Source organism: Gigantopelta aegis, chromosome 3 (assembly GCF_016097555.1).
Source record: "Gigantopelta aegis isolate Gae_Host chromosome 3, Gae_host_genome, whole genome shotgun sequence".
NCBI lineage: Eukaryota > Metazoa > Mollusca > Gastropoda > Neomphalida > Peltospiridae > Gigantopelta > Gigantopelta aegis.
The window spans coordinates 44480078-44501387 of record NC_054701.1 but is presented as its reverse complement, the minus strand read 5'-3'; the positions used below and the strand labels follow the sequence as shown (position 1 = coordinate 44501387).

Genomic DNA, 21310 nt, shown 5'->3' with positions numbered 1-21310 from the left:
CTACAACAGTGATGATAGCAGGGGGCAAAGCGGGGGGTCTGGGGGCCCTCCCCTAGAAACATTTGAAAAATCGAACCTCTGAGATGCATTCTCATGGCCTCTGTTAGTGCAAATCAGTCACCATCCATTAAATGCAGCAACTGAACAATTTTACTCGAAAAGTAGGCGGCGGCAATCTGGATAGTGGGTATCGGTTTTCCTGCATGTCTTTGCTTCTGGAACCCTAGTTGACTTACCTTAGTTAGCTAGGATGGAATGCATCAGTAATAAAAAAAACAAAAAAAACATGGTGCGGGTGCAAAGACAAATTCGTGCAGTTTATTTACAGTTAAGTGTAGTGGGGTTCTTGATCCGTGATTGGCTGGATTGGACCAATGAGGGTGCTGCAAAAAATAGGTGATAATTAGTGGTGTCCTATCTTGGTTGATTATCTAACGATGTTGATTGGCTGGTTACTTAGCCAATTGGGTTACTGCGACTTTGATCCTGTCTTAGTGAGAAAGAAAGAAATAAAAAAAATAAAAATAATAATAACCCCCCTCCCCCCCCCCCCCCCCCCCCCCCCCCCCCCCCCAACTAATGTGTCGTTAGCGGGTGGTGTATGCCAGTTGTCAATCACGAGCTTCAGAACATGAACATATTTACAGTAGAATAATATTGTCACAGGTGTCACGATTTAAGTATTGGCATATCTAGTGGTTATTAATCACTCGCTACCGTCCCGCCGTTAATCCCCAGGTTGGAGTGCCTGGTCGAGTGCTTACGGTCGCTCTTCCATCCAAGGGATGTACAGGCGGGTAGTTTTGAGTAATTGTTAATTTATATTGCTAAATTTATACCAGCTAATTTGGTTGAGTATATGCTTTTACTTGCAGGTGTACCCATGCACTGCTATTTAAATTCAGCAAAAATTAATCATTACCGGTACATAAAATTACAAAATGTATTTCAACAAATTAATATATAATTATCAATTGGCGAGTTTAGCAAATGGAAGAGCTTGCCCATCCACTTTATGTGATTACTAATACTATACATGTATATTTGTAGGTACATGTACCTAATTATACAATGCATATATATTAGGTGGTTTTTTTACGTCTTTTCTTATTGGTTTCTGTAGATTGTTCTATTGTTATTAATTTGCAGGTGTGAACAGCATTCAAGTTGAAGAAATCTATGATCTACAGAAATCCATTGAAGGGTTTGTAAACATTTCATTTCTTGCCATTTTACACTAAAATTCTATAGTTATTATTATTAAACTTAAAGTGTGTACGTCACTGTAATATATTTTGTAGTACTTACATGAGGACAAGAACTTAAAGGCTGCATTTTTAAGATGTTATCAACTAAAAGAGACTTTTTAACGACTGTAATTACATATCAAATAGAACATTTGTCAGTTCATTTTGTAACGTTTTGCCAGTTACCGTATTCAATCGGAAAAATTCAGAATTTTACACTCTGTTGTGATCATAATATTTTGATATAAAATATTACTGCTTCCGGTAATAAGATTTAAGCAAAACAGTTGTATGTTTAATTAAAAATGTGATTTTATTAAGTAGTTGATTATGTGTCGTTATGTTAAAATCTAATTACATGTATTGATTAGAATTTTCTGGCATTACTGAAATGAATGTGGCCGAGGATTAACAACATTTGACTGGTCACTGCAAATTGCGCAAAATTCGTCAGTGTACAGTCTGGTGCCAAAGTAAAAACCACTGTCTGACATATTTAGCTTTGACAATAAACAAGTCGGGGTCTTGATGTCTGTTGTGCGATTTTGTTTTTTGAAATCGGATTAGGTCCAAAATATTATGGCAACTTTGTCTTCTTGCTGCTGCCAATAACTTGATGAGTTGAGCCAACTTTCGGCAAAAATACCCTGCTCTTTTCGTCGGCTAGGTTAGAGTCAAACAACGTAATTTTTATTCGTAAACCTTCAAGCATATCCTTTAATTCGTATGGGAGAATTTCATATTATTAGTGATAATAATAAACAAAATTATTGCTTGACATTAATTGGAAACTATATATTAAAAAAACTCAAGGAAAAATAGAATTTGACAAAATGGAGTTTGTCGAAATCTGAAATGAAAACTAATCCTGTCTGATTGAATATTAAACTACATATATTCTATAACAAAATCTTCAACTATATAACAATTTTGTCTTCTTTGTCAATGTATATGACAATACTCTTGTTGTGGTTTTAGGACTGTCTATGGCTTTATATTCTTATTTCGATGGATAGAAGAACGACGAAGTCGGAGGAAAACTAGCACAGAAGACGAATCATTTGTCATGGATGAGAACATAGTTAACAGCATATTCTTTGCAAAACAGGTTGAAAGTTTGTGTGGCTTGACAGTTAAACATTACAGTATCTGTTGCATATATTGTACAAATATAGATGACTTTAACATGACCTGTTTAGTACACATATTTTAAAAGTGTAAATTTAAAGTTGTAACGAACATCGAAATCTGCCAAAGTAGAGACATTGATACATTTATTTTTAATAAAATATCAACATAAATGGAGTTTTATTCAACAGTTAATTAAAACTAGTATACAATTGTATATTTCTATGCCTTTACTTAGTTCAACTTGTTTAAATATAGGCCACACTTCCCATTTTCTGTAAATGGCAGTGTTACATGTATATTTACAACCATTATTATAATAATTGTTGTCTTGACTGCAAAAAAGAATGTTGGAGTTATTCCTTCATTCATTTCAACTTAAATTTGTGCTTATATCCAATTAAGGTTCAAGCATGCTGTCCTGGGCACACACCTCAGCTATCTAAGCTGTCTGTGCAGGACAATGGGTTAGTTGTGAGTGAGAGAGAAGAGGTTGTAGTGGTCTTACACCTAACCACTGAGTCGTTAAAACTCGCCCTGGATGGGAGCCGGTACCGGGCTGTGAACCCAGTGCCTATACCAGCCTTATGTCGGATGGCTTAACCACGACACCACCAAAGAATGTTGAAATGTATTATTTGAGTTTGAATATTAATGACTATGAAATAACAATGTGGAACTAATATTAAAATAATGATTTAATCGCAGATTATTCCCAACTCGTGTGCCACGCATGCCCTGCTGAGCGTCCTGTTGAACTCTGAGAAAGTCCGACTCGGAGAAACCTTACAGAAGTTCAAAACATTTACACAAAACATGAATCCTGAGGTAAAAACATGACAGCAAGTGGAATGAATTTGGAAGGAAGAAAGTTTTTATTTACATGTAACGATGCACTCAGCACATATTTATTTATGGATATAGGGCAGAGAGGTGACGGGATGTAGCCCAGTTGTAAAGCACTCGCCTAATGCGTGGTTGATCTAGACTCGATCCCTGTCAATAGGACCACTGGGCTATTTCTCATTCCAGCCAGTCCACCATGAATGGTATATCAAAAACTGTGGTATGTGCTGTCCTGTCTGTGGGATCCTTTGCTACAATGTACTAACTGAAAAATGTAGCAGATTTCATTCTAAGATTATATGTCAGAATGACCAAAAAGTTTGACATTCAATAGCAGATGATTAATAAATCAATGTGGTCTAGATGTGTCATTAAACAAAACAGACTGTAACTTTATATGGCATTGAACATATATGGTTAAGGACCATACAGATAATGAGAAAGGAAACCTGCTGATGTTACACCATTGTCTACTCTCTTTGATTAGCTGCAAGGAATCTTTATACACACTATCCCACAGATAGTAGCCTATTCCTCTGTCATTATCTTCAACCACATGTCCAACACTATACAACCATAATTAAAATATGTTAGTATGAAGTATATTACAGACTGTAGTGTATGCGACATGAACTGTAAATCAGGGCTTCTAGAATTTTTGTAAAATCCACTTGACATGGGATCAGTGATTTTAAAAATTTACTAGCCATGTTTAAAACTCCAAAATTTCTTTAAGTTAGCACAATTTTACAATATAATGGTAATGATCGGATATGTCATCTAAAGAGGGAGATAGAGCTTAAAAACACTAACATTGATAGTCGTATTTACAAAATAGAGGTAGCTGCAACATTAGACAAAATATTTTCACTAGCCATCGGGCATGGCAATAGTAGTTATTTACTAGCCCAACATTGAATATCACTAGCCATGGGAGTGGGGCTACCACAATCTAGAAACCCTGTATAAATGATCCAATGTTGCTAAATAAATATGTTGTGGAAGAATATTTGATTTATTATTCTTTAGACCAGCTGTTACATAATTTTGACTAGGTCTACATGTAATAGTTGTTAATTAAAGAATATTCTAATGAATTCTTTAACAAATTTTCCAAATTACTTCTACCACCTGATAACCTTATAGGTAGTACTAAATCAAATAACTTCCGGCTGGGTAAAATTTTCAAGGTGCACCCAACTTTTGATAGAGCAGTTACAAGTCCTGTATTTGGTGATAAATGTGAGTGTGTTGGTTGCAATTTTATTTCATCTAGTATCACTGTGTCAAGTAGCCATGTGCTTGAAACTTGTATGGGGTACCTGTAAAACAAAGTACTCAAATTTTGTGCAGAACTAGAGTAGTCGCAGACAATACCAGTTATTTCTGAAATGAGCAGCTTGACCTGCGATTTTTTCTCATTCACTTTAAGGGTGAGGGGGGAATATTTATATCTGTGGTGTATATGTCGATTAATATGTTGCAGGTATGAGTTTTAGCCACATATGTTACTATTGTCATCTATGGGATTTGATTTGGTGTTGTACACCCTAAAAGGAAATAATGTTTGACAGTGATACTTACATGTAAGCCTGTTTTAATATATGCTGATGCTCGTTCTTTTTATACTCCATGATAATCTCTCATTTTGACAGTAAATGTCTTGTTTTCAATTCACAGGATAAAGGCTTTGCCATTGGGAACATGGCAGAACTGGCCAGTGCTCACAACAGTCATGCAAGGTAATCCCATACAAATACTTTGATCAGTTTAGTTACATATCAGTCATCTCAGACCTATGAACGAAATTTCTGGAGTTGGTGAAAAATATTTAGGGTAAATCCTTCTGATATATTATACTCTTTGGTTGTTGTTTCTGGGGGTTTTCTTGAAGTAGGTTACGGTAATTGCTTGCTAGTATGTGACTGTTTTTCAGACTCAAATATCCGAGGCACCGTGATCAGGGCTTCTAGAATTTTATAAAAATCCACTAGCCATGGGATCAGTGATTTAAAAAATTTACTAGCCATGTTTATAAATTCTCTAGCCCTACTATAATAAAATACAATCAGATGCAGGTATGTCACCCAAAGAGGGACATAGAGTTTAAAAACCCTTTGAATTGGGGCAGGAAAGTAATATTTACAAAACAGACATAAATGCAGCATTTTACAACTTTATTTTTTAACTAGCTGTCAGGCATGATGATAGTAGTTATTTACTAGCCCAACATTGAACATCACTAGCCATGGGAGTGGGGCTATCATAATCTAGAAGCCCTGCCATGATTTAAATTATTTTTGAGAAACACGTTGTTGGTTCTGTATCCTGTGATGATTGGAAGCCCACCAGAAACAGTTTTGTGGTAGTCATGGTAAAGGTGGATTACATTACATCATATTCATAATGTATAACTGACATTCAGTTCCACAATTAGTTTTTTTAATATTTTATTTGAGTGTTTCACAGTCAGGGCTATACGTGTGTAGATCTCACTAATTTAGACACAACAGGTTTTTTGTCTGTTCTGAGCATTCAATTCGTTTATATATTAGCCATTGTTTGCTGGGGTGTCATTAAACATTCATTCTTTCATTCGTTCTGAGCACACCAAGATCTTTTTAGTGCAGTAATGTTAATAATAGCTGGTAATGAGTTGTACATGTTCAGATAATGAGTCGGTCACTGGCGAGGTCAGAGGCTGAACCCGGGGAAGGCGTGCCTGAACCCTTGTGGATAGGGGCACGTTAATAGAGTTTCCCAGTTCCCAGATAATGCATTTTTAGTTATTTTAAAAACCACATTCCATTGATTTTGATGTGAAATATTTTGCAGTTAGCATGTTAGTACTTAATTCAGTGAGCTTGCTTGTTTTGGCCAGACCCTTTATTGCCTCAGATTTGTTGCAGTCTAAAGCCCTGTACAGTAAACAAATGAAACCCTAACAGTGTTTGGTTATGGCGCTATGGAATTGAATGCAACCACAGTCAACAGGGAGTATGAGGGGGGGGGGGGGGGGGGAGGAGGAGAGAGGGCCTTCCTCCAGAAATAAAGTAGGTTAAGTTTAAGCTAAGGGTTAAGAAAATCATGCAGTAATGATAAGAGTATTTAATTTTGTCAAAAGGTTAATTTAAAAAAATAAAATCTACAAAACAATTTGGGCATGGCACCATACCTGTTTTACCCTCTGGCAGAAACCCTGCGTAAATTTGGTCATGTTATATTTCAGACCTGAGCCAAAACACCTGCCCGAGAAGCAGCCCACCCTGTCAACAGTGCGCACCATGGAGGCCTTCCATTTTGTCAGCTATGTTCCCATCTGCGGCAGGCTTTTTGAGCTTGACGGTTTGAAGCCATATCCAATAGACCACGGTATGTATTTATAGCTTTCACCTGGGGTTCACACATGAATGATTTGTGTTTTAGCCAATTTTCAAATAAATGTTTAATATGTAGAATATTTGTTTGAAAATTATTGAAAAATGGCTAATTATAACAAACATTTTTACTAGTCAAATACTAAATATTGTAAGCATTTGGTATAAAATTTAGCAGTTTGTCTAATTTGGCAATGGTGAGCCCTGTTTCCCAGAAAGTGATGTTCATGTATCTGAATGGGCTGTACTTGGTGTGGATCAGAGGTCATTACATATGAAAACAATTAAACATTGGACAAGGCTTACAACTGACCACTAAACACAAACTTTGTAAATTTCAAGTTTTATAACTGATCATTACTAAACACTGAATTTATTCAAATGTGAGACTACGTCATGTTGCAGGAAAACCATGTTTTTTTCTCAAAATGATGTATATGGATATATACTATTCAAAAAAAGAAACGCAAAAGGGTACAAATGGGTTATAACTCCGATTTTATGTTTCCTACCGGTTCATGCTTTGTGAATATAAGGTCATTGCATGTCCCAAACACATTCCCACGGTTACATTCGATAAAACGCAGCTACTGTACAATAAAGTTCCAAAATGTGAATATTCGCAAAAACGCAGCCACGTGCAAACCATGTCACCACTGCACGTGCGTTGTCTGCACGTGCAACATGGACACCAACAGTATAAAAGTGCAGGGTGTTCGCTTGCCTGGCCTCTGTATCTGGCCGACAGTTGACAATCCAGGACATGCCACGTCTCAGTGAACCGCAGAGAAACAATGCCATCGGCCGACTAGACGCAGGCGAATCCAGAACAGCCGTTGCCAGGGCATTCCATGTGTCCCCAAGCACCATCTCCAGACTGTGGGACCGTTACCAGCAACATGGATCAACACGTGACCTCCCTAGATCCGGTCGACCACGGGTCACTACCCCCGGGCAGGACCGCTACATCCGGGTACGCCACCTTCGGGAACGATTGACTACTGCCACCTCCACAGCTGCAGCAATACCAGGTTTGCGCAGGATATCCGACCAGACCGTACGGAACCGCCTACGTGAGGTAGGAATTCATGCCAGACGTCCAGTTCGAGGTGTCATCTTAACACCACAACACCGTCGACTCCGACTGCAGTGGTGCCAGATTCATCGACAATGGCCTCAACTGCGATGGAGACAGGTGTGGTTCAGTGACGAGTCCCGATTTCTGCTCCGACGTCATGATGGAAGATGTCGTGTGTATAGGCGTCGTGGTGAACGTTATGCGGCAAACTGCGTGCAGGAAGTGGACAGATTCGGCGGGGGTAGTGTCATGGTGTGGGCAGCCATCTCACACACTGGCAGAACTGACCTGGTCCACGTGCAGGGCAACCTGAATGCACAGGGCTACATTGACAAGATCCTCCGGTCACACATCGTTCCAGTTATGGCCAATGCCAACGCAGTGTTCCAACATGACAACGCCAGGCCTCACACAGCACGTCTCACAACGGCTTTCCTACAGAACAACAACATTAATGTCCTTCCTTGGCCATCGATATCACCGGATTTGAACCCAATTGAGCATCTATGGGACGAGTTGGACCAACGCCTCCGACAGCGACAACCACAGCCCCAGACCCTGCCCGAGCTGGCAGCAGCCTTGCAGGCCGAGTGGGCCACCATCCCCCGGGACGTCATCCGTACTCTGGTTGCTTCAATGGGCAGGCGGTGCCAGGCAGTTGTCAACACACACGGAGGCCACACCCGGTATTGACTCCAGATGACCGTGACCTTGGTGGTGTGTCCTATCACTTACTCACAATGGACTAGAGTGAATTGTGAACAATCCTGCAACATTTGGTAATTATCGGACTCACCATTCAATAATTAAATCAATTCTCCAAATGTTACGACAATGTGGTTTTGCGTTTCTTCTTTTGAAGAGTATATATAGTTTTAGAAATGAACTCATATACAGTTTCCTAGCATTTTCCTTCAGTACAGTTTCAAGTTTACGTAATATCTATTTTTAACTTTAAAATAAATGTATTTAGGTCCATGTGAATCAAGTCAGATGTGGACTGAGAAATTCCGTTCTGTGATATCCGACCGACTTGGCATGGCAACTGGAGGGTAAGTGTATATCTGCTTTCTGTTCCGATGTAGTGCCACTGTGTTTGAGTTGGCATGGCAACCAGAGAGTAAGTGTGTCTGTTTTCTGTTCTGATGTAGTAACACTGTGTTTGAGTTGGCATGGCCACCGGAGGGTAAGTGTGTCTGCTTTCTGTTCTGATGTACCACTGTGTTCGAGTTGGCATGGCAACCGGAGGGTAAGTGTGTCTGCTTTCTGTTCTGATATACCACTGTGTTCGAGTTGGCATGGCAACCGGAAGGTAAATGTGTCTGCTTTCTGTTCTGATGTACCACTGTGTTCGAGTTGGCATGGCAACCGGAACGTAAGTGTGTCTGCTTTCTGTTCTGATGTACCACTGTGTTCGAGTTGGCATGACAACCGGAGGGTAAGTGTGTCTGTTTTCTGTTGTGATGTAGTAACAACGTGTTCGAGTTGGTATGGCAACCGAAGGGTAAGTATGTATTTGCTTCTGTTCTAATGTACCACCGTGTTAGAGTACGTGAATGCTGAATGAGTTATACATGTAGGAGATATCCCGACTGTGTTTTCTGATTTGTTGTTGTAGATCGGTTGTTTTACTGTCACAAATTCAGTTTTACTGAATTAAGAAGTAGATTAATTTGTGAATTTTATATTACAACTTATACTTTTAATATAATTGATTTAATTTTTTTTTTTAACAATGAATATCAATGGATGCGACTATGAGCAACACTGACTCAGTTTATGGTAGAGGACCCATTTAATTCTACAGAATTCTTGTTCTAGCATCTATTCATGGTTAGACCGGCCTCGGTGGCGTCGTGGCAGGCCATCGGTCTACAGGCTGGTAGGTACTGGGTTCGGATCCCAGTCGAGGCATGGGATTTTTAATCCAGATACCGACTCCAAACCCTGAGTGAGTGCTCCGCAAGGCTCAATGGGTAGGTGTAACCACTTGCACCGACCAGTGATCCATAACTGGTTCAACAAAGGCCATGGTTTGTGCTATCCTGCCTGTGGGAAGCGCAAATAAAAGATCCCTTGCTGCTAATCGGAAGAGTAGCCCATGTAGTGGCGACAGCGGGTTTCCTCTCAAAATCTGTGTGGTCCTTAACCATATGTCTGACGCCATATAACCGTAAATAAAAATGTGTTGAGTGCGTCGTTAAATAAAACACTTCTTTCTTTCTTTCTATTCATGGTTAGCTAATCATAGTCAGTTGTTTATAGTTAAAGTTAATACTGTGTTTATCAGTCGTTTTCTTCATCCCAGAAGCAGGATGTGGCCAAATGGTAAAGTGTTCACCTGATGCATGGTCGATATAGGATCAATCCCTGTCGATGGGCCTATTGGGCTATTTCTCATTCTAGCTAGTGCACCATGATTGGTATATCAAAGGCCAAGGTATTTGCTATCCTGTCTTTGGGATGGTGCATAAAAAACTAAAATCCATTGCTGCTAATTAAAAAATGTAGCAGGTTTCCTTTCTAAAACTATACATGTATATCGAATTACCATATGTTTGACATTCAATAGCTGATGATTAATAAATCAATGTAGGCCTACTCTAATTTTAACTTTTCCTATATATTTCTAATAGCTGACTTCTTTATTGTTTTCAGTGAACCCTACCATGACATTCGCTTCAATCTGATGGCCGTTGTTCCTTGTAAGCGACAGTTATACGAACACAAGCTGCAGACACTGAAAACAAACAGACAGATAGTGCTGGAGGCCCTGCAACAGGTTAGTTGTGTTAGCCTTTATGTTATATGTATGCACAGAATGTACCACCAATTTAAAGTTTTTTTAACACTATGGCATATTTTTCACTATTATAGCCATTTTAAATGTTTGAAATCGAACATTACCTAAATTTTATTGTTTAGATTATCCATTTCCGTACGTCTGAAATGTTTAGTCATCCTGCTGTGTCTAGTACCACGAAATGCATTTTTCATATTATGTACAGTGGACTCTGTCTAAACCGGATTCTGTGTAATCCGGATCTCTGCGTAAACCGGTCCATTTCTAAAGTCCCGTCCAGCTACCGTTTATCTCTTAGATATAAATCTCTGCCTAATCCGTACTCTGTCTACTCCGGACTCCGGATCAAAAATCAAGAACGAAAGAACCGTTCATGCATTAATTACCTCTGTCTACACCGGATTGGGATTTGACTGAACGACGGGCTGCTTAATTAGTTGAACAATGATCGTCAATTGCCAAGTAATCAGGATGCCAAATACAAAATGTAATCGCACACGTGTGAAGTTTACTCTTATTGCGGTAGGTCGTTAGATCAATCAGATTAATATTAGTGTGTGTGTTGATACCTAACTGATTACACACTTATGAATTCGGCGAGTTATACTTGTCAACCTAACGCATGTATAAATAGGTGCGAATCGCTCGTATATTTTGTGTTATCTTATTTCATTTATAATGGCGGAACGACCCCAAAAACGGCAACGTATCGAACTTTCGTTAGAAACTAAAGTCAAATTAATACAAGAATTTGATTCAAATCCGCAGTCAAAACATGGGATCAAATGTCATTGTCGATCATTCAAGAACCATAACTCTGGGTGAAACTGTCTAAACCGGTTCCCTATGTAAACTGGACTATTTCGACGGTACGAAGTGAGTCCGGTTTAGACAGAGTCCACTGTATTAAAAACACACGTACCTCTGAGAAGTAACCATTATGGAGACCAGCTTTAGTCTACCTTTTTAAAAAGGTATTTCCCTACTTAAACATCACAGACTGTTTTACTCTATTGTAACTTTATCCACATGTAGATTAACAAATTTAGTGTCCATTTTCACTGATTGAAACTAGGGTCTTCTACTTTAAATACACTGGATGTGATGACATGCTGTGCACTGCTATAACTATACTTACTTGGAGTAGAATTTAGCTCAGTCAATAGAACACTTGACCGAGGTGCTTGAGTTGTAGGATCAAACCACCTTGATGGACCCATTATGAATATTTTTAATCAATCATCACATTGGCAGAGCCCCAACCAATCATTTTTTTATCATTATAATTGATCATTGGAACATGATTGACATGAACAGGTTAGCTTTATTTTATGTCAGAGATAGAATGCTTATCTAATGAGAGAGAAGTTTGACCCAAAAATGGCCCAGATTTTAGATGCCGGTCAAAAATGGTGACCTTTTGACCTCTGCTAACCTAATTAAATTTGTTAAAAACTTTATGAATAGACAGTAGAGACCAGTAGCCTTAATATAAGAGGTCATTTGTTAATCTATCTTGTATATTGACAACTACAGACATGTTAGTTATCCCTACCCCTAATTCCTTCATGGAGCAGATTTCAACACTGTCATTAAAAACATCATCTTCTTTTTTTGGCAACTAAGAAACCCCATTCCATAAACTACATATATCAGGGTATTCAAAAATACCCTGAGACCTTTTGGACCTTTTTGGTTAACTAAACACCCCCTTAGCTCTTGGACTACTGGATGAATTGCCCAGAGTAGACTTGTCTTGACTGGGGTTGAAAAGGGAATATTTGGTTAATCAACAATTTGGCACATTTGAGTCTACAGCAGGTCTTACCGTTTAATGGGGAGGGCTGTCACTCTAACTCTCCTGAAACAATTTCAAGGATAGCAATAGTTAGCTCCCTTTAGCATGCCAATTAAAAAACAAAAAGCACTTCAAAAGGATTAAACATGCCTCCGAGAATTGAAAATTTGCGTAAACCATTTATGGGTTACACAAAAACAAATTCAGGTAACCCATTTCGTTTTTATGTAACCTGTCATGAACATTTAAATAATGTCATAAATTCAATATGCGATACAAAAAATGGGTTCCGCAAGAGTATACTTATGCAAGCGATGCACAAATAAAACAATCTCTCTCCCAATTTTTGGAGGCCTGTTAAATATCAATGCTCAATCGATTATATAATACGCAAGGCCTTTTTGACAGTTTCCAATCATTCTGACTGCTTTTCGTCTTTTGATCTGTACTACTGACCGCCTTCTATGTACTTAACCAATGCCACATTTCACAAGGATCTTTTTGCACTCAGGCCCAGTCGACTACAGTACACATATTGTGCTAAATATTGTGTACATAGAGAATACTAAACGAGTTCCCATGTGAGACCGTTTATATTACAACGAGTGTATTTTTAATCGTAAGCTCGTGATGCACGATTAAAAACACACAAGTTGTAATATAAACCGTCTCACATGGGAACGAGTATAGTATTTTATTTATTACACCACACGTCAATGAAAAAAAATTGCACAGAATAACTTCAAAATAACTAAACAAGACATGAAAATGCACGGATTAAAGACCGAGGAAATGAAGTCGCTTACCATATGACGTCATTTAGCAAATTGACGTCATGTTGTGGCTACTTTATTTAGCTATTTATCAATGAAACTTCGAATTCCTATGCCATATATCTATCAATGACGTTTACATCAACAATAGTATAAACATATTCAAGGCTAAACTAAATTATTAAAATATATATTTTGTTAAATTATGCTTCTAATATTAATTATAAGAATTGACAGGAAGTATTTTTCCGATTTAAAAATATGAATTGAAAGAACCATGTGCACACTTTCCTCAAAACATCTGTGCAGAGTTGTACTGTGCGACACTGTTGCTCACATGATCGGAGATCATGACCTCTCAAAAGACGTATTGCACAATGTGAAGAGACGATAAATATCACATGGGTATCTCTTCCATTGCGGTGTAATAAAAATTCCTTAAATACAACCTTTATGGTGACCACCATCTTTGTTACTTAACATAGAAGTGGCTACATACAAGGCATCTACATGGCAGGAGTGGGACGTAGCCCAGTAGTAAAGTGTCCACTTGATGCACGGTCGGTGGACCCATTGGGCTATTTCTAGCTCCAGCCATTGAACCACGACTAGTGTATCAAAGGCCATGGTATGTGTTATCCTGTCTATGGGATGGTGCATATGAAAAATATAGCAGGTTTCCTCCAACACTATATGTCAAATTTACCATATGTTAGACATCCAATAGCCGATGATTAATAAATCAATGTGTTCTAGTTGTGTCATTAAACAAAACAAACTATCTACATGGCAGTCATCTTTTTTTAGGAAAAGCCCAGTATAGGGCCACCACATACATGTACTGTTGGAAAGAATCTTAATATGGCTCCCCATAATCTAAGTTAGGGGAGCAGTTAATCAATTCTCTCAATATTTTTCACAGAGATGTTTACTACAGCTATTTGATATGTAACATAATGGTTATGACACTGTCAGAATTTGAGAGACAAAATGTGCTGCAGCCACAGAGGCCATTACTACTGAAAAAACCTGCAAGGGATCTTTTATGTGCACTTTCCCATAGATACATGTAGGACAAGTCATACCATGAACGTTAATATACCAGCTAGGGTCTCCACAAGCACTAGAGTGCTTAGGCATGGGCCAGGTCTAGCAAGGTAGAGCACTCTCGTTTAATTTTATTTTTTACATCATTTTGCCATATGCTTGCCACCGATTACATTTTAGGGCTATGACACATGAATGGAAAACAAAAGTGGAATGTGTGGAATGCAATACAATGGCATGATTTGGCATCCATGTTCAGCACTGGAATTAAGATGCATAATGCTATTTTACTTTATTACTTAGTCTCATTATCATCTAGTACTCAGATCCATTTCGGGTTTGACCCTCGAATACTCAAGTCCAATATTGTGGACTCGTGGAGGCCATAACACCAGCTCTGTGCTGAATGAAAAACAAAACCCTTATAAGCTTTGCAAGTGAAGAAAGCAATCCTGCTATAATTGACGAAGAAGAGTGTTGTCTAATTATAGTTGTTTTACAATAGATCATGTGTCTAGAAGCCTTCTGGACAATTCTTTTAGAATAAACAGACATCTGAGGTATCCCAAACTTCAAATCCATACCGATTGGATAAACTGGTTCCTGGTACTGTTCATCCTTTTCATTTCTTTTCTTTGACCAGTGTGAAATATTTGAAATTGACATCATGATATAAATTATATTTTTATATCATGGATATATCTAGTTACTTGTTCAAGATATGAAAGGCGGGACGTAGCCCAGTGGTAAAACTGCGCGGTTGGTCTAAGATCGATCCCCATCGGTGGACCCATTGGGCTATTTCTCGTTCCAGTCAGTGCTCCATGACTGGTATATCAAAGGCCGTGGTATGTGCTATCCTGTCTGTGGCATGATGCATATGAAAGATCCCTTGCTGCTAATCGAAAAGAGTAGCCCATTAAGTGGCGACAGCGTGAATCCTCTCTCAGTATCTGTGTGGTCCTTAACTATATTATGTCCTACGCCATATAGCCGTAAAAAAAAAATGTGTTGAGTGCATCGTTAAATAAAACATTTCCTTCCTTCCTTTGTTCAAGATACAAAACCGAAGTGCTGACAATGAGAACACATCTTCCAAAAAGCAGCAAGGGATCTGTTATACACACTTTCTGTTAAACATAAAAAGACTTACTGTGGCCTGATACTCCTGAGACTAAAGTGTCCACAATATGCACTGGCCCTCCCATTTGAAGCAGTTTCTTTTGTTTAACAACACCACTAGAGCACATTTATGTATTAATCATTGGCTATTGGATGTCAAACGTAGTAATTTTGACATATAGTTTTAGAGATGAAACCCGTTAAATTTTTCCATTAGTAGCAAGGGATCTTATACATGTATATGCACCATCCCACAGACAGGATAGCACATACCACAGCCTTTGATATACCAGTCATGGTGCACTGGCTGGAACGAGAAATAGCTCAATGGGCTCACTGACCGGGGATCGATCCCAAACCAACCGTGCATCAAGCGAGTGCTTTACCACTGGGCTGCGTCCCACCCCTTTCATTTAAAAAGCAGATTAGTAACTGCCCCACCCACCCCTCCCAACTCCCATTGTTGGCATCGTTCAACAACTATGTTTACTTAATAATTTCTTATTAATAAACTTGTCTGTTTATTATTTCTGTCTATCCCTCTTCCTTGTCTATTTGAGGTCTACATATTTTTATATTACAGTACAGTGAAACCCCTCTAAACTGGACACCCTTGGTACCAAGACAAGAGTCCAGTTTTAAGAGGGATCCGGTTTTTAAAAAGGGACTCTGTAAAACGTCCGGTTTTGAGGGAATTCCAGTTTAAAGAGGGTCCGGTCTGGAAAGGTTTCACTGTAGTTTAAATAGTTCAAAATAGTTCAATCTTTTATCCCTTCCACTGTTTTCCTTTCAAGCTGCTGGATTCTAAGGTAATTATCAGATATGTAAATATTTGCATCAGTTTGTTCTGCCAATTGCTTCTAGCTGAAGACGTTACTATTGTAATATTTCTATGTTGTTGCATATTGCATATTAGTGGAACAGTCGATGACATTAAAAAAAAAATTGAAAATTATTATTTAGAAAAATAATTAGTTAGCAAAATATACTTATTTTCAATTTATTTCCACTGGTTATTACGGTTGCTTTGTGAAGCTTTCCATATGTGACCACATTTAATTTCAGCTATATTAAAACCTGATTATATTTTTTCCTTGAAGTGACAAATTCATTTGAAGCGAAAATTAAGGTTTAAGGTGGTTACAATATATACTAAGTGACAAAAGAAATGCATGCTGCAAAATAATAATAAAATGTGTTGCATTATGCGGTGATGTGATTTTGTGATTTACATGGAACAAATATTTAAAAGAAGGGAATTAATGTTTTAATTAATATGAAATGACAGTTTACACTGTGGGGATTTTATACAGAGTACTTGTGTTTCTTTTGTCACTGACTATAGATTTAAACAAAACTATTTTATTTTTTAGAGTTATTAGTTGGTTAAATTGGGTTTTTCCTAGCCAAAACAATTGCAACAAAATATAACACAAATAACTACAGACATGATTTGTGATTGGCAATATCATTATGAAACAAAGTTTATATTATCTAATTAGTGCATGACCTCTCAGGGTATTTATGTTTTTGTTACTTCACATACTATTACATGTATTTTATAAATTATTATTAATGAAATCCTGTTGTATTATTTTAAAACAAAGGTATACGTGTACCTTTAAATCATTATTTTTCTCTCTTCTACTACTAACTTCTACTGTTTCAACTTAAAAATGTCACAGTTGAAATTATTATACATATTTACATAACATTATGTTTATAAGCAAAAGATCGGGCAGAATGTTTACTGAAAATGTAATACTGACACACAGTGGTCTAATCTGCATGTGCTTTGCATAGAGTTAATATGTAAGTGCATAGCTGGATCTTGTTCTGTACTAAACAAAACCAGCAGCATAGGACCTGAACACATCCTAAAACCAACATGATTGCTAGGATTACCACTTCTGTCCCACTTCGGATTCTGAGCAGTGGGGCGGGATTTAGCTTAGTCTGTTGAGTACTCACCTGAGGTGCTTACATCACAGGATCGAACCACCTTGGTGGATCCATTTAACTAATTGGGTTGGGTTTTTTCTTTCCACAACTGGTAAAAGGACATGGTATGTGCTTTTCTGTCTGTGTGAAAGTGTATATAAAAGATCCCTTGCTACTAATGTAAAAATGTAGCGGGTTTCCTCTCTAAGACTCTGTCAGAGTTACCAAATGTTTGACATCCAAGTAGCAAGGGATCTTTTATATGCACCATATTCCACAGATAGGATAGCACATGCCACAGCCTTTGATCATATATATGTACCAGTCGTGGTGCACTGGCTAGAACAAGAAATTGCCCAATGGGCCCACTGATGGGTATCAATCCTAAATTTTTATATTAAAACAATTCCAACTTAAATCAAGGTGACAAATAAAAATATAAAGAGTGACAAAAGAAATGCGAGTAAATACAAATACCCTCTATATAATAATACTCAAAGTGTAAAGTATAGTAAATATAAATACCCTCTATATAATAATACTCATAGTGTAAAGTATAGTAAATAGAAATAGTCTGTACATAATAATACTCATAGTGTAAAGTATAGTAAATACAAATACCCTCTATATAATAATACTCATAGTGTAAAGTATAGTAAATACAAATAGTCTGTACATAATAATACTCATAGTGTAAAGTATAGTAAATACAAATACCCTCTATATAATAATACTCGTAGTGTAAAGTATAGTAAATACAAATACCCTCTATATAGTAATACTCATAGTGTAAAGTATAGTAAATATAAATACCCTCTATATAATAATACTCGTAGTGTAAAGTATAGTAAATACAAATACCCTCTATATAATACTCGTAGTGTAAAATATAGTAAATACAAATACCCTCTATATAATAATACTCGTAGTGTAAAGTATAGTAAATACAAATACCCTCTATATAATAATACTCGTAGTGTAAAGTATAGTAAATACAAATACCCTCTATATAATAATACTCGTAGTGTAAAGTATAGTAAATACAAATACCCTCTATATAATACTCGTAGTGTAAAGTATAGTAAATACAAATACCCTCTATATAATAATACTCGTAGTGTAAAGTATAGTAAATACAAATACCCTCTATATAATACTCGTAGTGTAAAGTATAGTAAATACAAATACCCTCTATATAATACTCGTAGTGTAAAGTATAGTAAATACAAATACCCTCTATATAATAATACTCGTAGAGTAAAGTATAGTAAATACAAATACCCTGTACATAATAATACACGTAGTGTAAAGTATAGTAAATACAAATACCCTGTACATAATAATACTCGTAGTGTAAAGTATAGTAAATACAAATAGCCTCTACATAATAATACTCGTAGTGTAAAGTATAGTAAATACAAATAGCCTCTACATAATAATACTCGTAGTGTAAAGTATAGTAAATACAAATAGCCTCTACATAATAATACTCGTAGTGTAAAGTATAGTAAATACAAATAGCCTCTATATAATAATACTCGTAGTGTAAAGTATAGTAAATACAAATAGCCTCTACATAATAATACTCATAGTGTAAAGTATAGTAAATACAAATAGCCTCTACATAATAATACTCATAGTGTAAAGTATAGTAAATACAAATAGCCTGTACATAATAATACTCATAGTGTAAAGTATAGTAAATACAAATAGCCTGTATATAATAATACTCATAGTGTAAAGTATAGTAAATACAAATAGCCTCTATATAATAATACTCATAGTGTAAAGTATAGTAAATATAAATACCCTCTATATAATAATACTCATAGTGTAAAGTATAGTAAATACAAATAGCCTGTATATAATAATACTCATAGTGTAAAGTATAGTAAATATAAATACCCTCTATATAATAATACTCATAGTGTAAAGTATAGTAAATACAAATAGCCTGTATATAATAATACTCATAGTGTAAAGTATAGTAAATATAAATAGCCTGTATATAATAATACTCATAGTGTAAAGTATAGTAAATATAAATACCCTCTATATAATAATACTCATAGTGTAAAGTATAGTAAATACAAATAGCCTGTATATAATAATACTCATAGTGTAAAGTATAGTAAATATAAATAGCCTGTATATAATAATACTCATAGTGTAAAGTATAGTAAATACAAATAGCCTGTATATAATAATACTCATAGTGTAAAGTATAGTAAATATAAATACCCTCTATATAATAATACTCATAGTGTAAAGTATAGTAAATACAAATAGCCTGTATATAATAATACTCATAGTGTAAAGTATAGTAAATACAAATAGCCTCTATATAATAATACTCATAGTGTAAAGTATAGTAAATACAAATAGCCTGTATATAATAATACTCATAGTGTAAAGTATAGTAAATACAAATAGCCTGTATATAATAATACTCATAGTGTAAAGTATAGTAAATATAAATAGCCTGTATATAATAATACTCATAGTGTAAAGTATAGTAAATATAAATAGCCTCATAGTGTAAAGTATATAATAATACTCTATATAATAATATAGTGTAAAGTATAGTAAATACAAATAGCCTGTATATAATAATACTCATAGTGTAAAGTATAGTAAATATAAATAGCCTCTACATAATAATACTCATAGTGTAAAGTATAGTAAATATAAATAGCCTCTACATAATAATACTCATAGTGTAAAGTATAGTAAATACAAATAGCCTGTATATAATAATACTCATAGTGTAAAGTATAGTAAATATAAATAGTCTGTATATAATAATACTCATAGTGTAAAGTATAGTAAATACAAATAGTCTGTATATAATAATACTCATAGTGTAAAGTATAGTAAATATAAATACCCTCTATATAATAATACTCATAGTGTAAAGTATAGTAAATACAAATAGCCTGTATATAATAATACTCATAGTGTAAAGTATAGTAAATATAAATAGCCTCTACATAATAATACTCATAGTGTAAAGTATAGTAAATATAAATAGCCTCTACATAATAATACTCATAGTGTAAAGTATAGTAAATACAAATAGCCTGTATATAATAATACTCATAGTGTAAAGTATAGTAAATATAAATAGCCTGTATATAATAATACTCATAGTGTAAAGTATAGTAAATATAAATAGCCTGTATATAATAATACTCATAGTGTAAAGTATAGTAAATATAAATAGCCTCTATATAATAATACTCATAGTGTAAAGTATAGTAAATACAAATAGCCTGTATATAATAATACTCATAGTGTAAAGTATAGTAAATACAAATAGCCTGTATATAATAATACTCATAGTGTAAAGTATAGTAAATACAAATAGCCTGTATATAATAATACTCATAGTGTAAAGTATAGTAAATATAAATAGCCTGTATATAATAATACTCATAGTGTAAAGTATAGTAAATACAAATAGCCTGTATATAATAATACTCATAGTGTAAAGTATAGTAAATATAAATAGCCTGTATATAATAATACTCATAGTGTAAAGTATAGTAAATATAAATAGCCTCTACATAATAATACTCATAGTGTAAAGTATAGTAAATACAAATAGCCTGTATATAATAATACTCATAGTGTAAAGTATAGTAAATACAAATAGCCTGTATATAATAATACTCATAGTGTAAAGTATAGTAAATATAAATAGCCTCTATATAATAATACTCATAGTGTAAAGTATAGTAAATACAAATAGCCTGTATATAATAATACTCATAGTGTAAAGTATAGTAAAGTATAGTAAATAGCCTGTATATAATAATACTCATAGTGTAAAGTATAGTAAATATAAATAGCCTGTATATAATAATACTCATAGTGTAAAGTATAGTAAATATAAATAGCCTCTACATAATAATACTCATAGTGTAAAGTATAGTAAATATAAATAGCCTGTATATAATAATACTCATAGTGTAAAGTATAGTAAATACAAATAGCCTGTATATAATAATACTCATAGTGTAAAGTATAGTAAATATAAATAGCCTGTATATAATAATACTCATAGTGTAAAGTATAGTAAATATAAATACCCTCTATATAATAATACTCATAGTGTAAAGTATAGTAAATACAAATAGCCTGTATATAA

The 21310-nt window shown here is 35.4% G+C and overlaps 1 protein-coding gene across 3 annotated transcripts in view; it reads left to right on the top strand.

The window, feature by feature from the left end:
* The window catches only part of LOC121368098 (ubiquitin carboxyl-terminal hydrolase BAP1-like), a 43046-nt gene that overhangs the window by 5308 nt on the left and 16428 nt on the right, over positions 1–21310 (top strand). For 2 of the 3 annotated variants that reach the window (XM_041492659.1, XM_041492661.1), the window contains 8 exons: positions 1150–1204; positions 2226–2355; positions 3084–3203; positions 4902–4963; positions 6451–6593; positions 8650–8728; positions 10335–10458; positions 16014–16028. In XM_041492659.1, the coding sequence (XP_041348593.1) occupies positions 1150–1204; positions 2226–2355; positions 3084–3203; positions 4902–4963; positions 6451–6593; positions 8650–8728; positions 10335–10458; positions 16014–16028 (728 nt within the window). The remainder of the gene's footprint in view (positions 1–1149; positions 1205–2225; positions 2356–3083; positions 3204–4901; positions 4964–6450; positions 6594–8649; positions 8729–10334; positions 10459–16013; positions 16029–21310) is intronic. The other variant, XM_041492660.1, reaches the window with a different exon arrangement.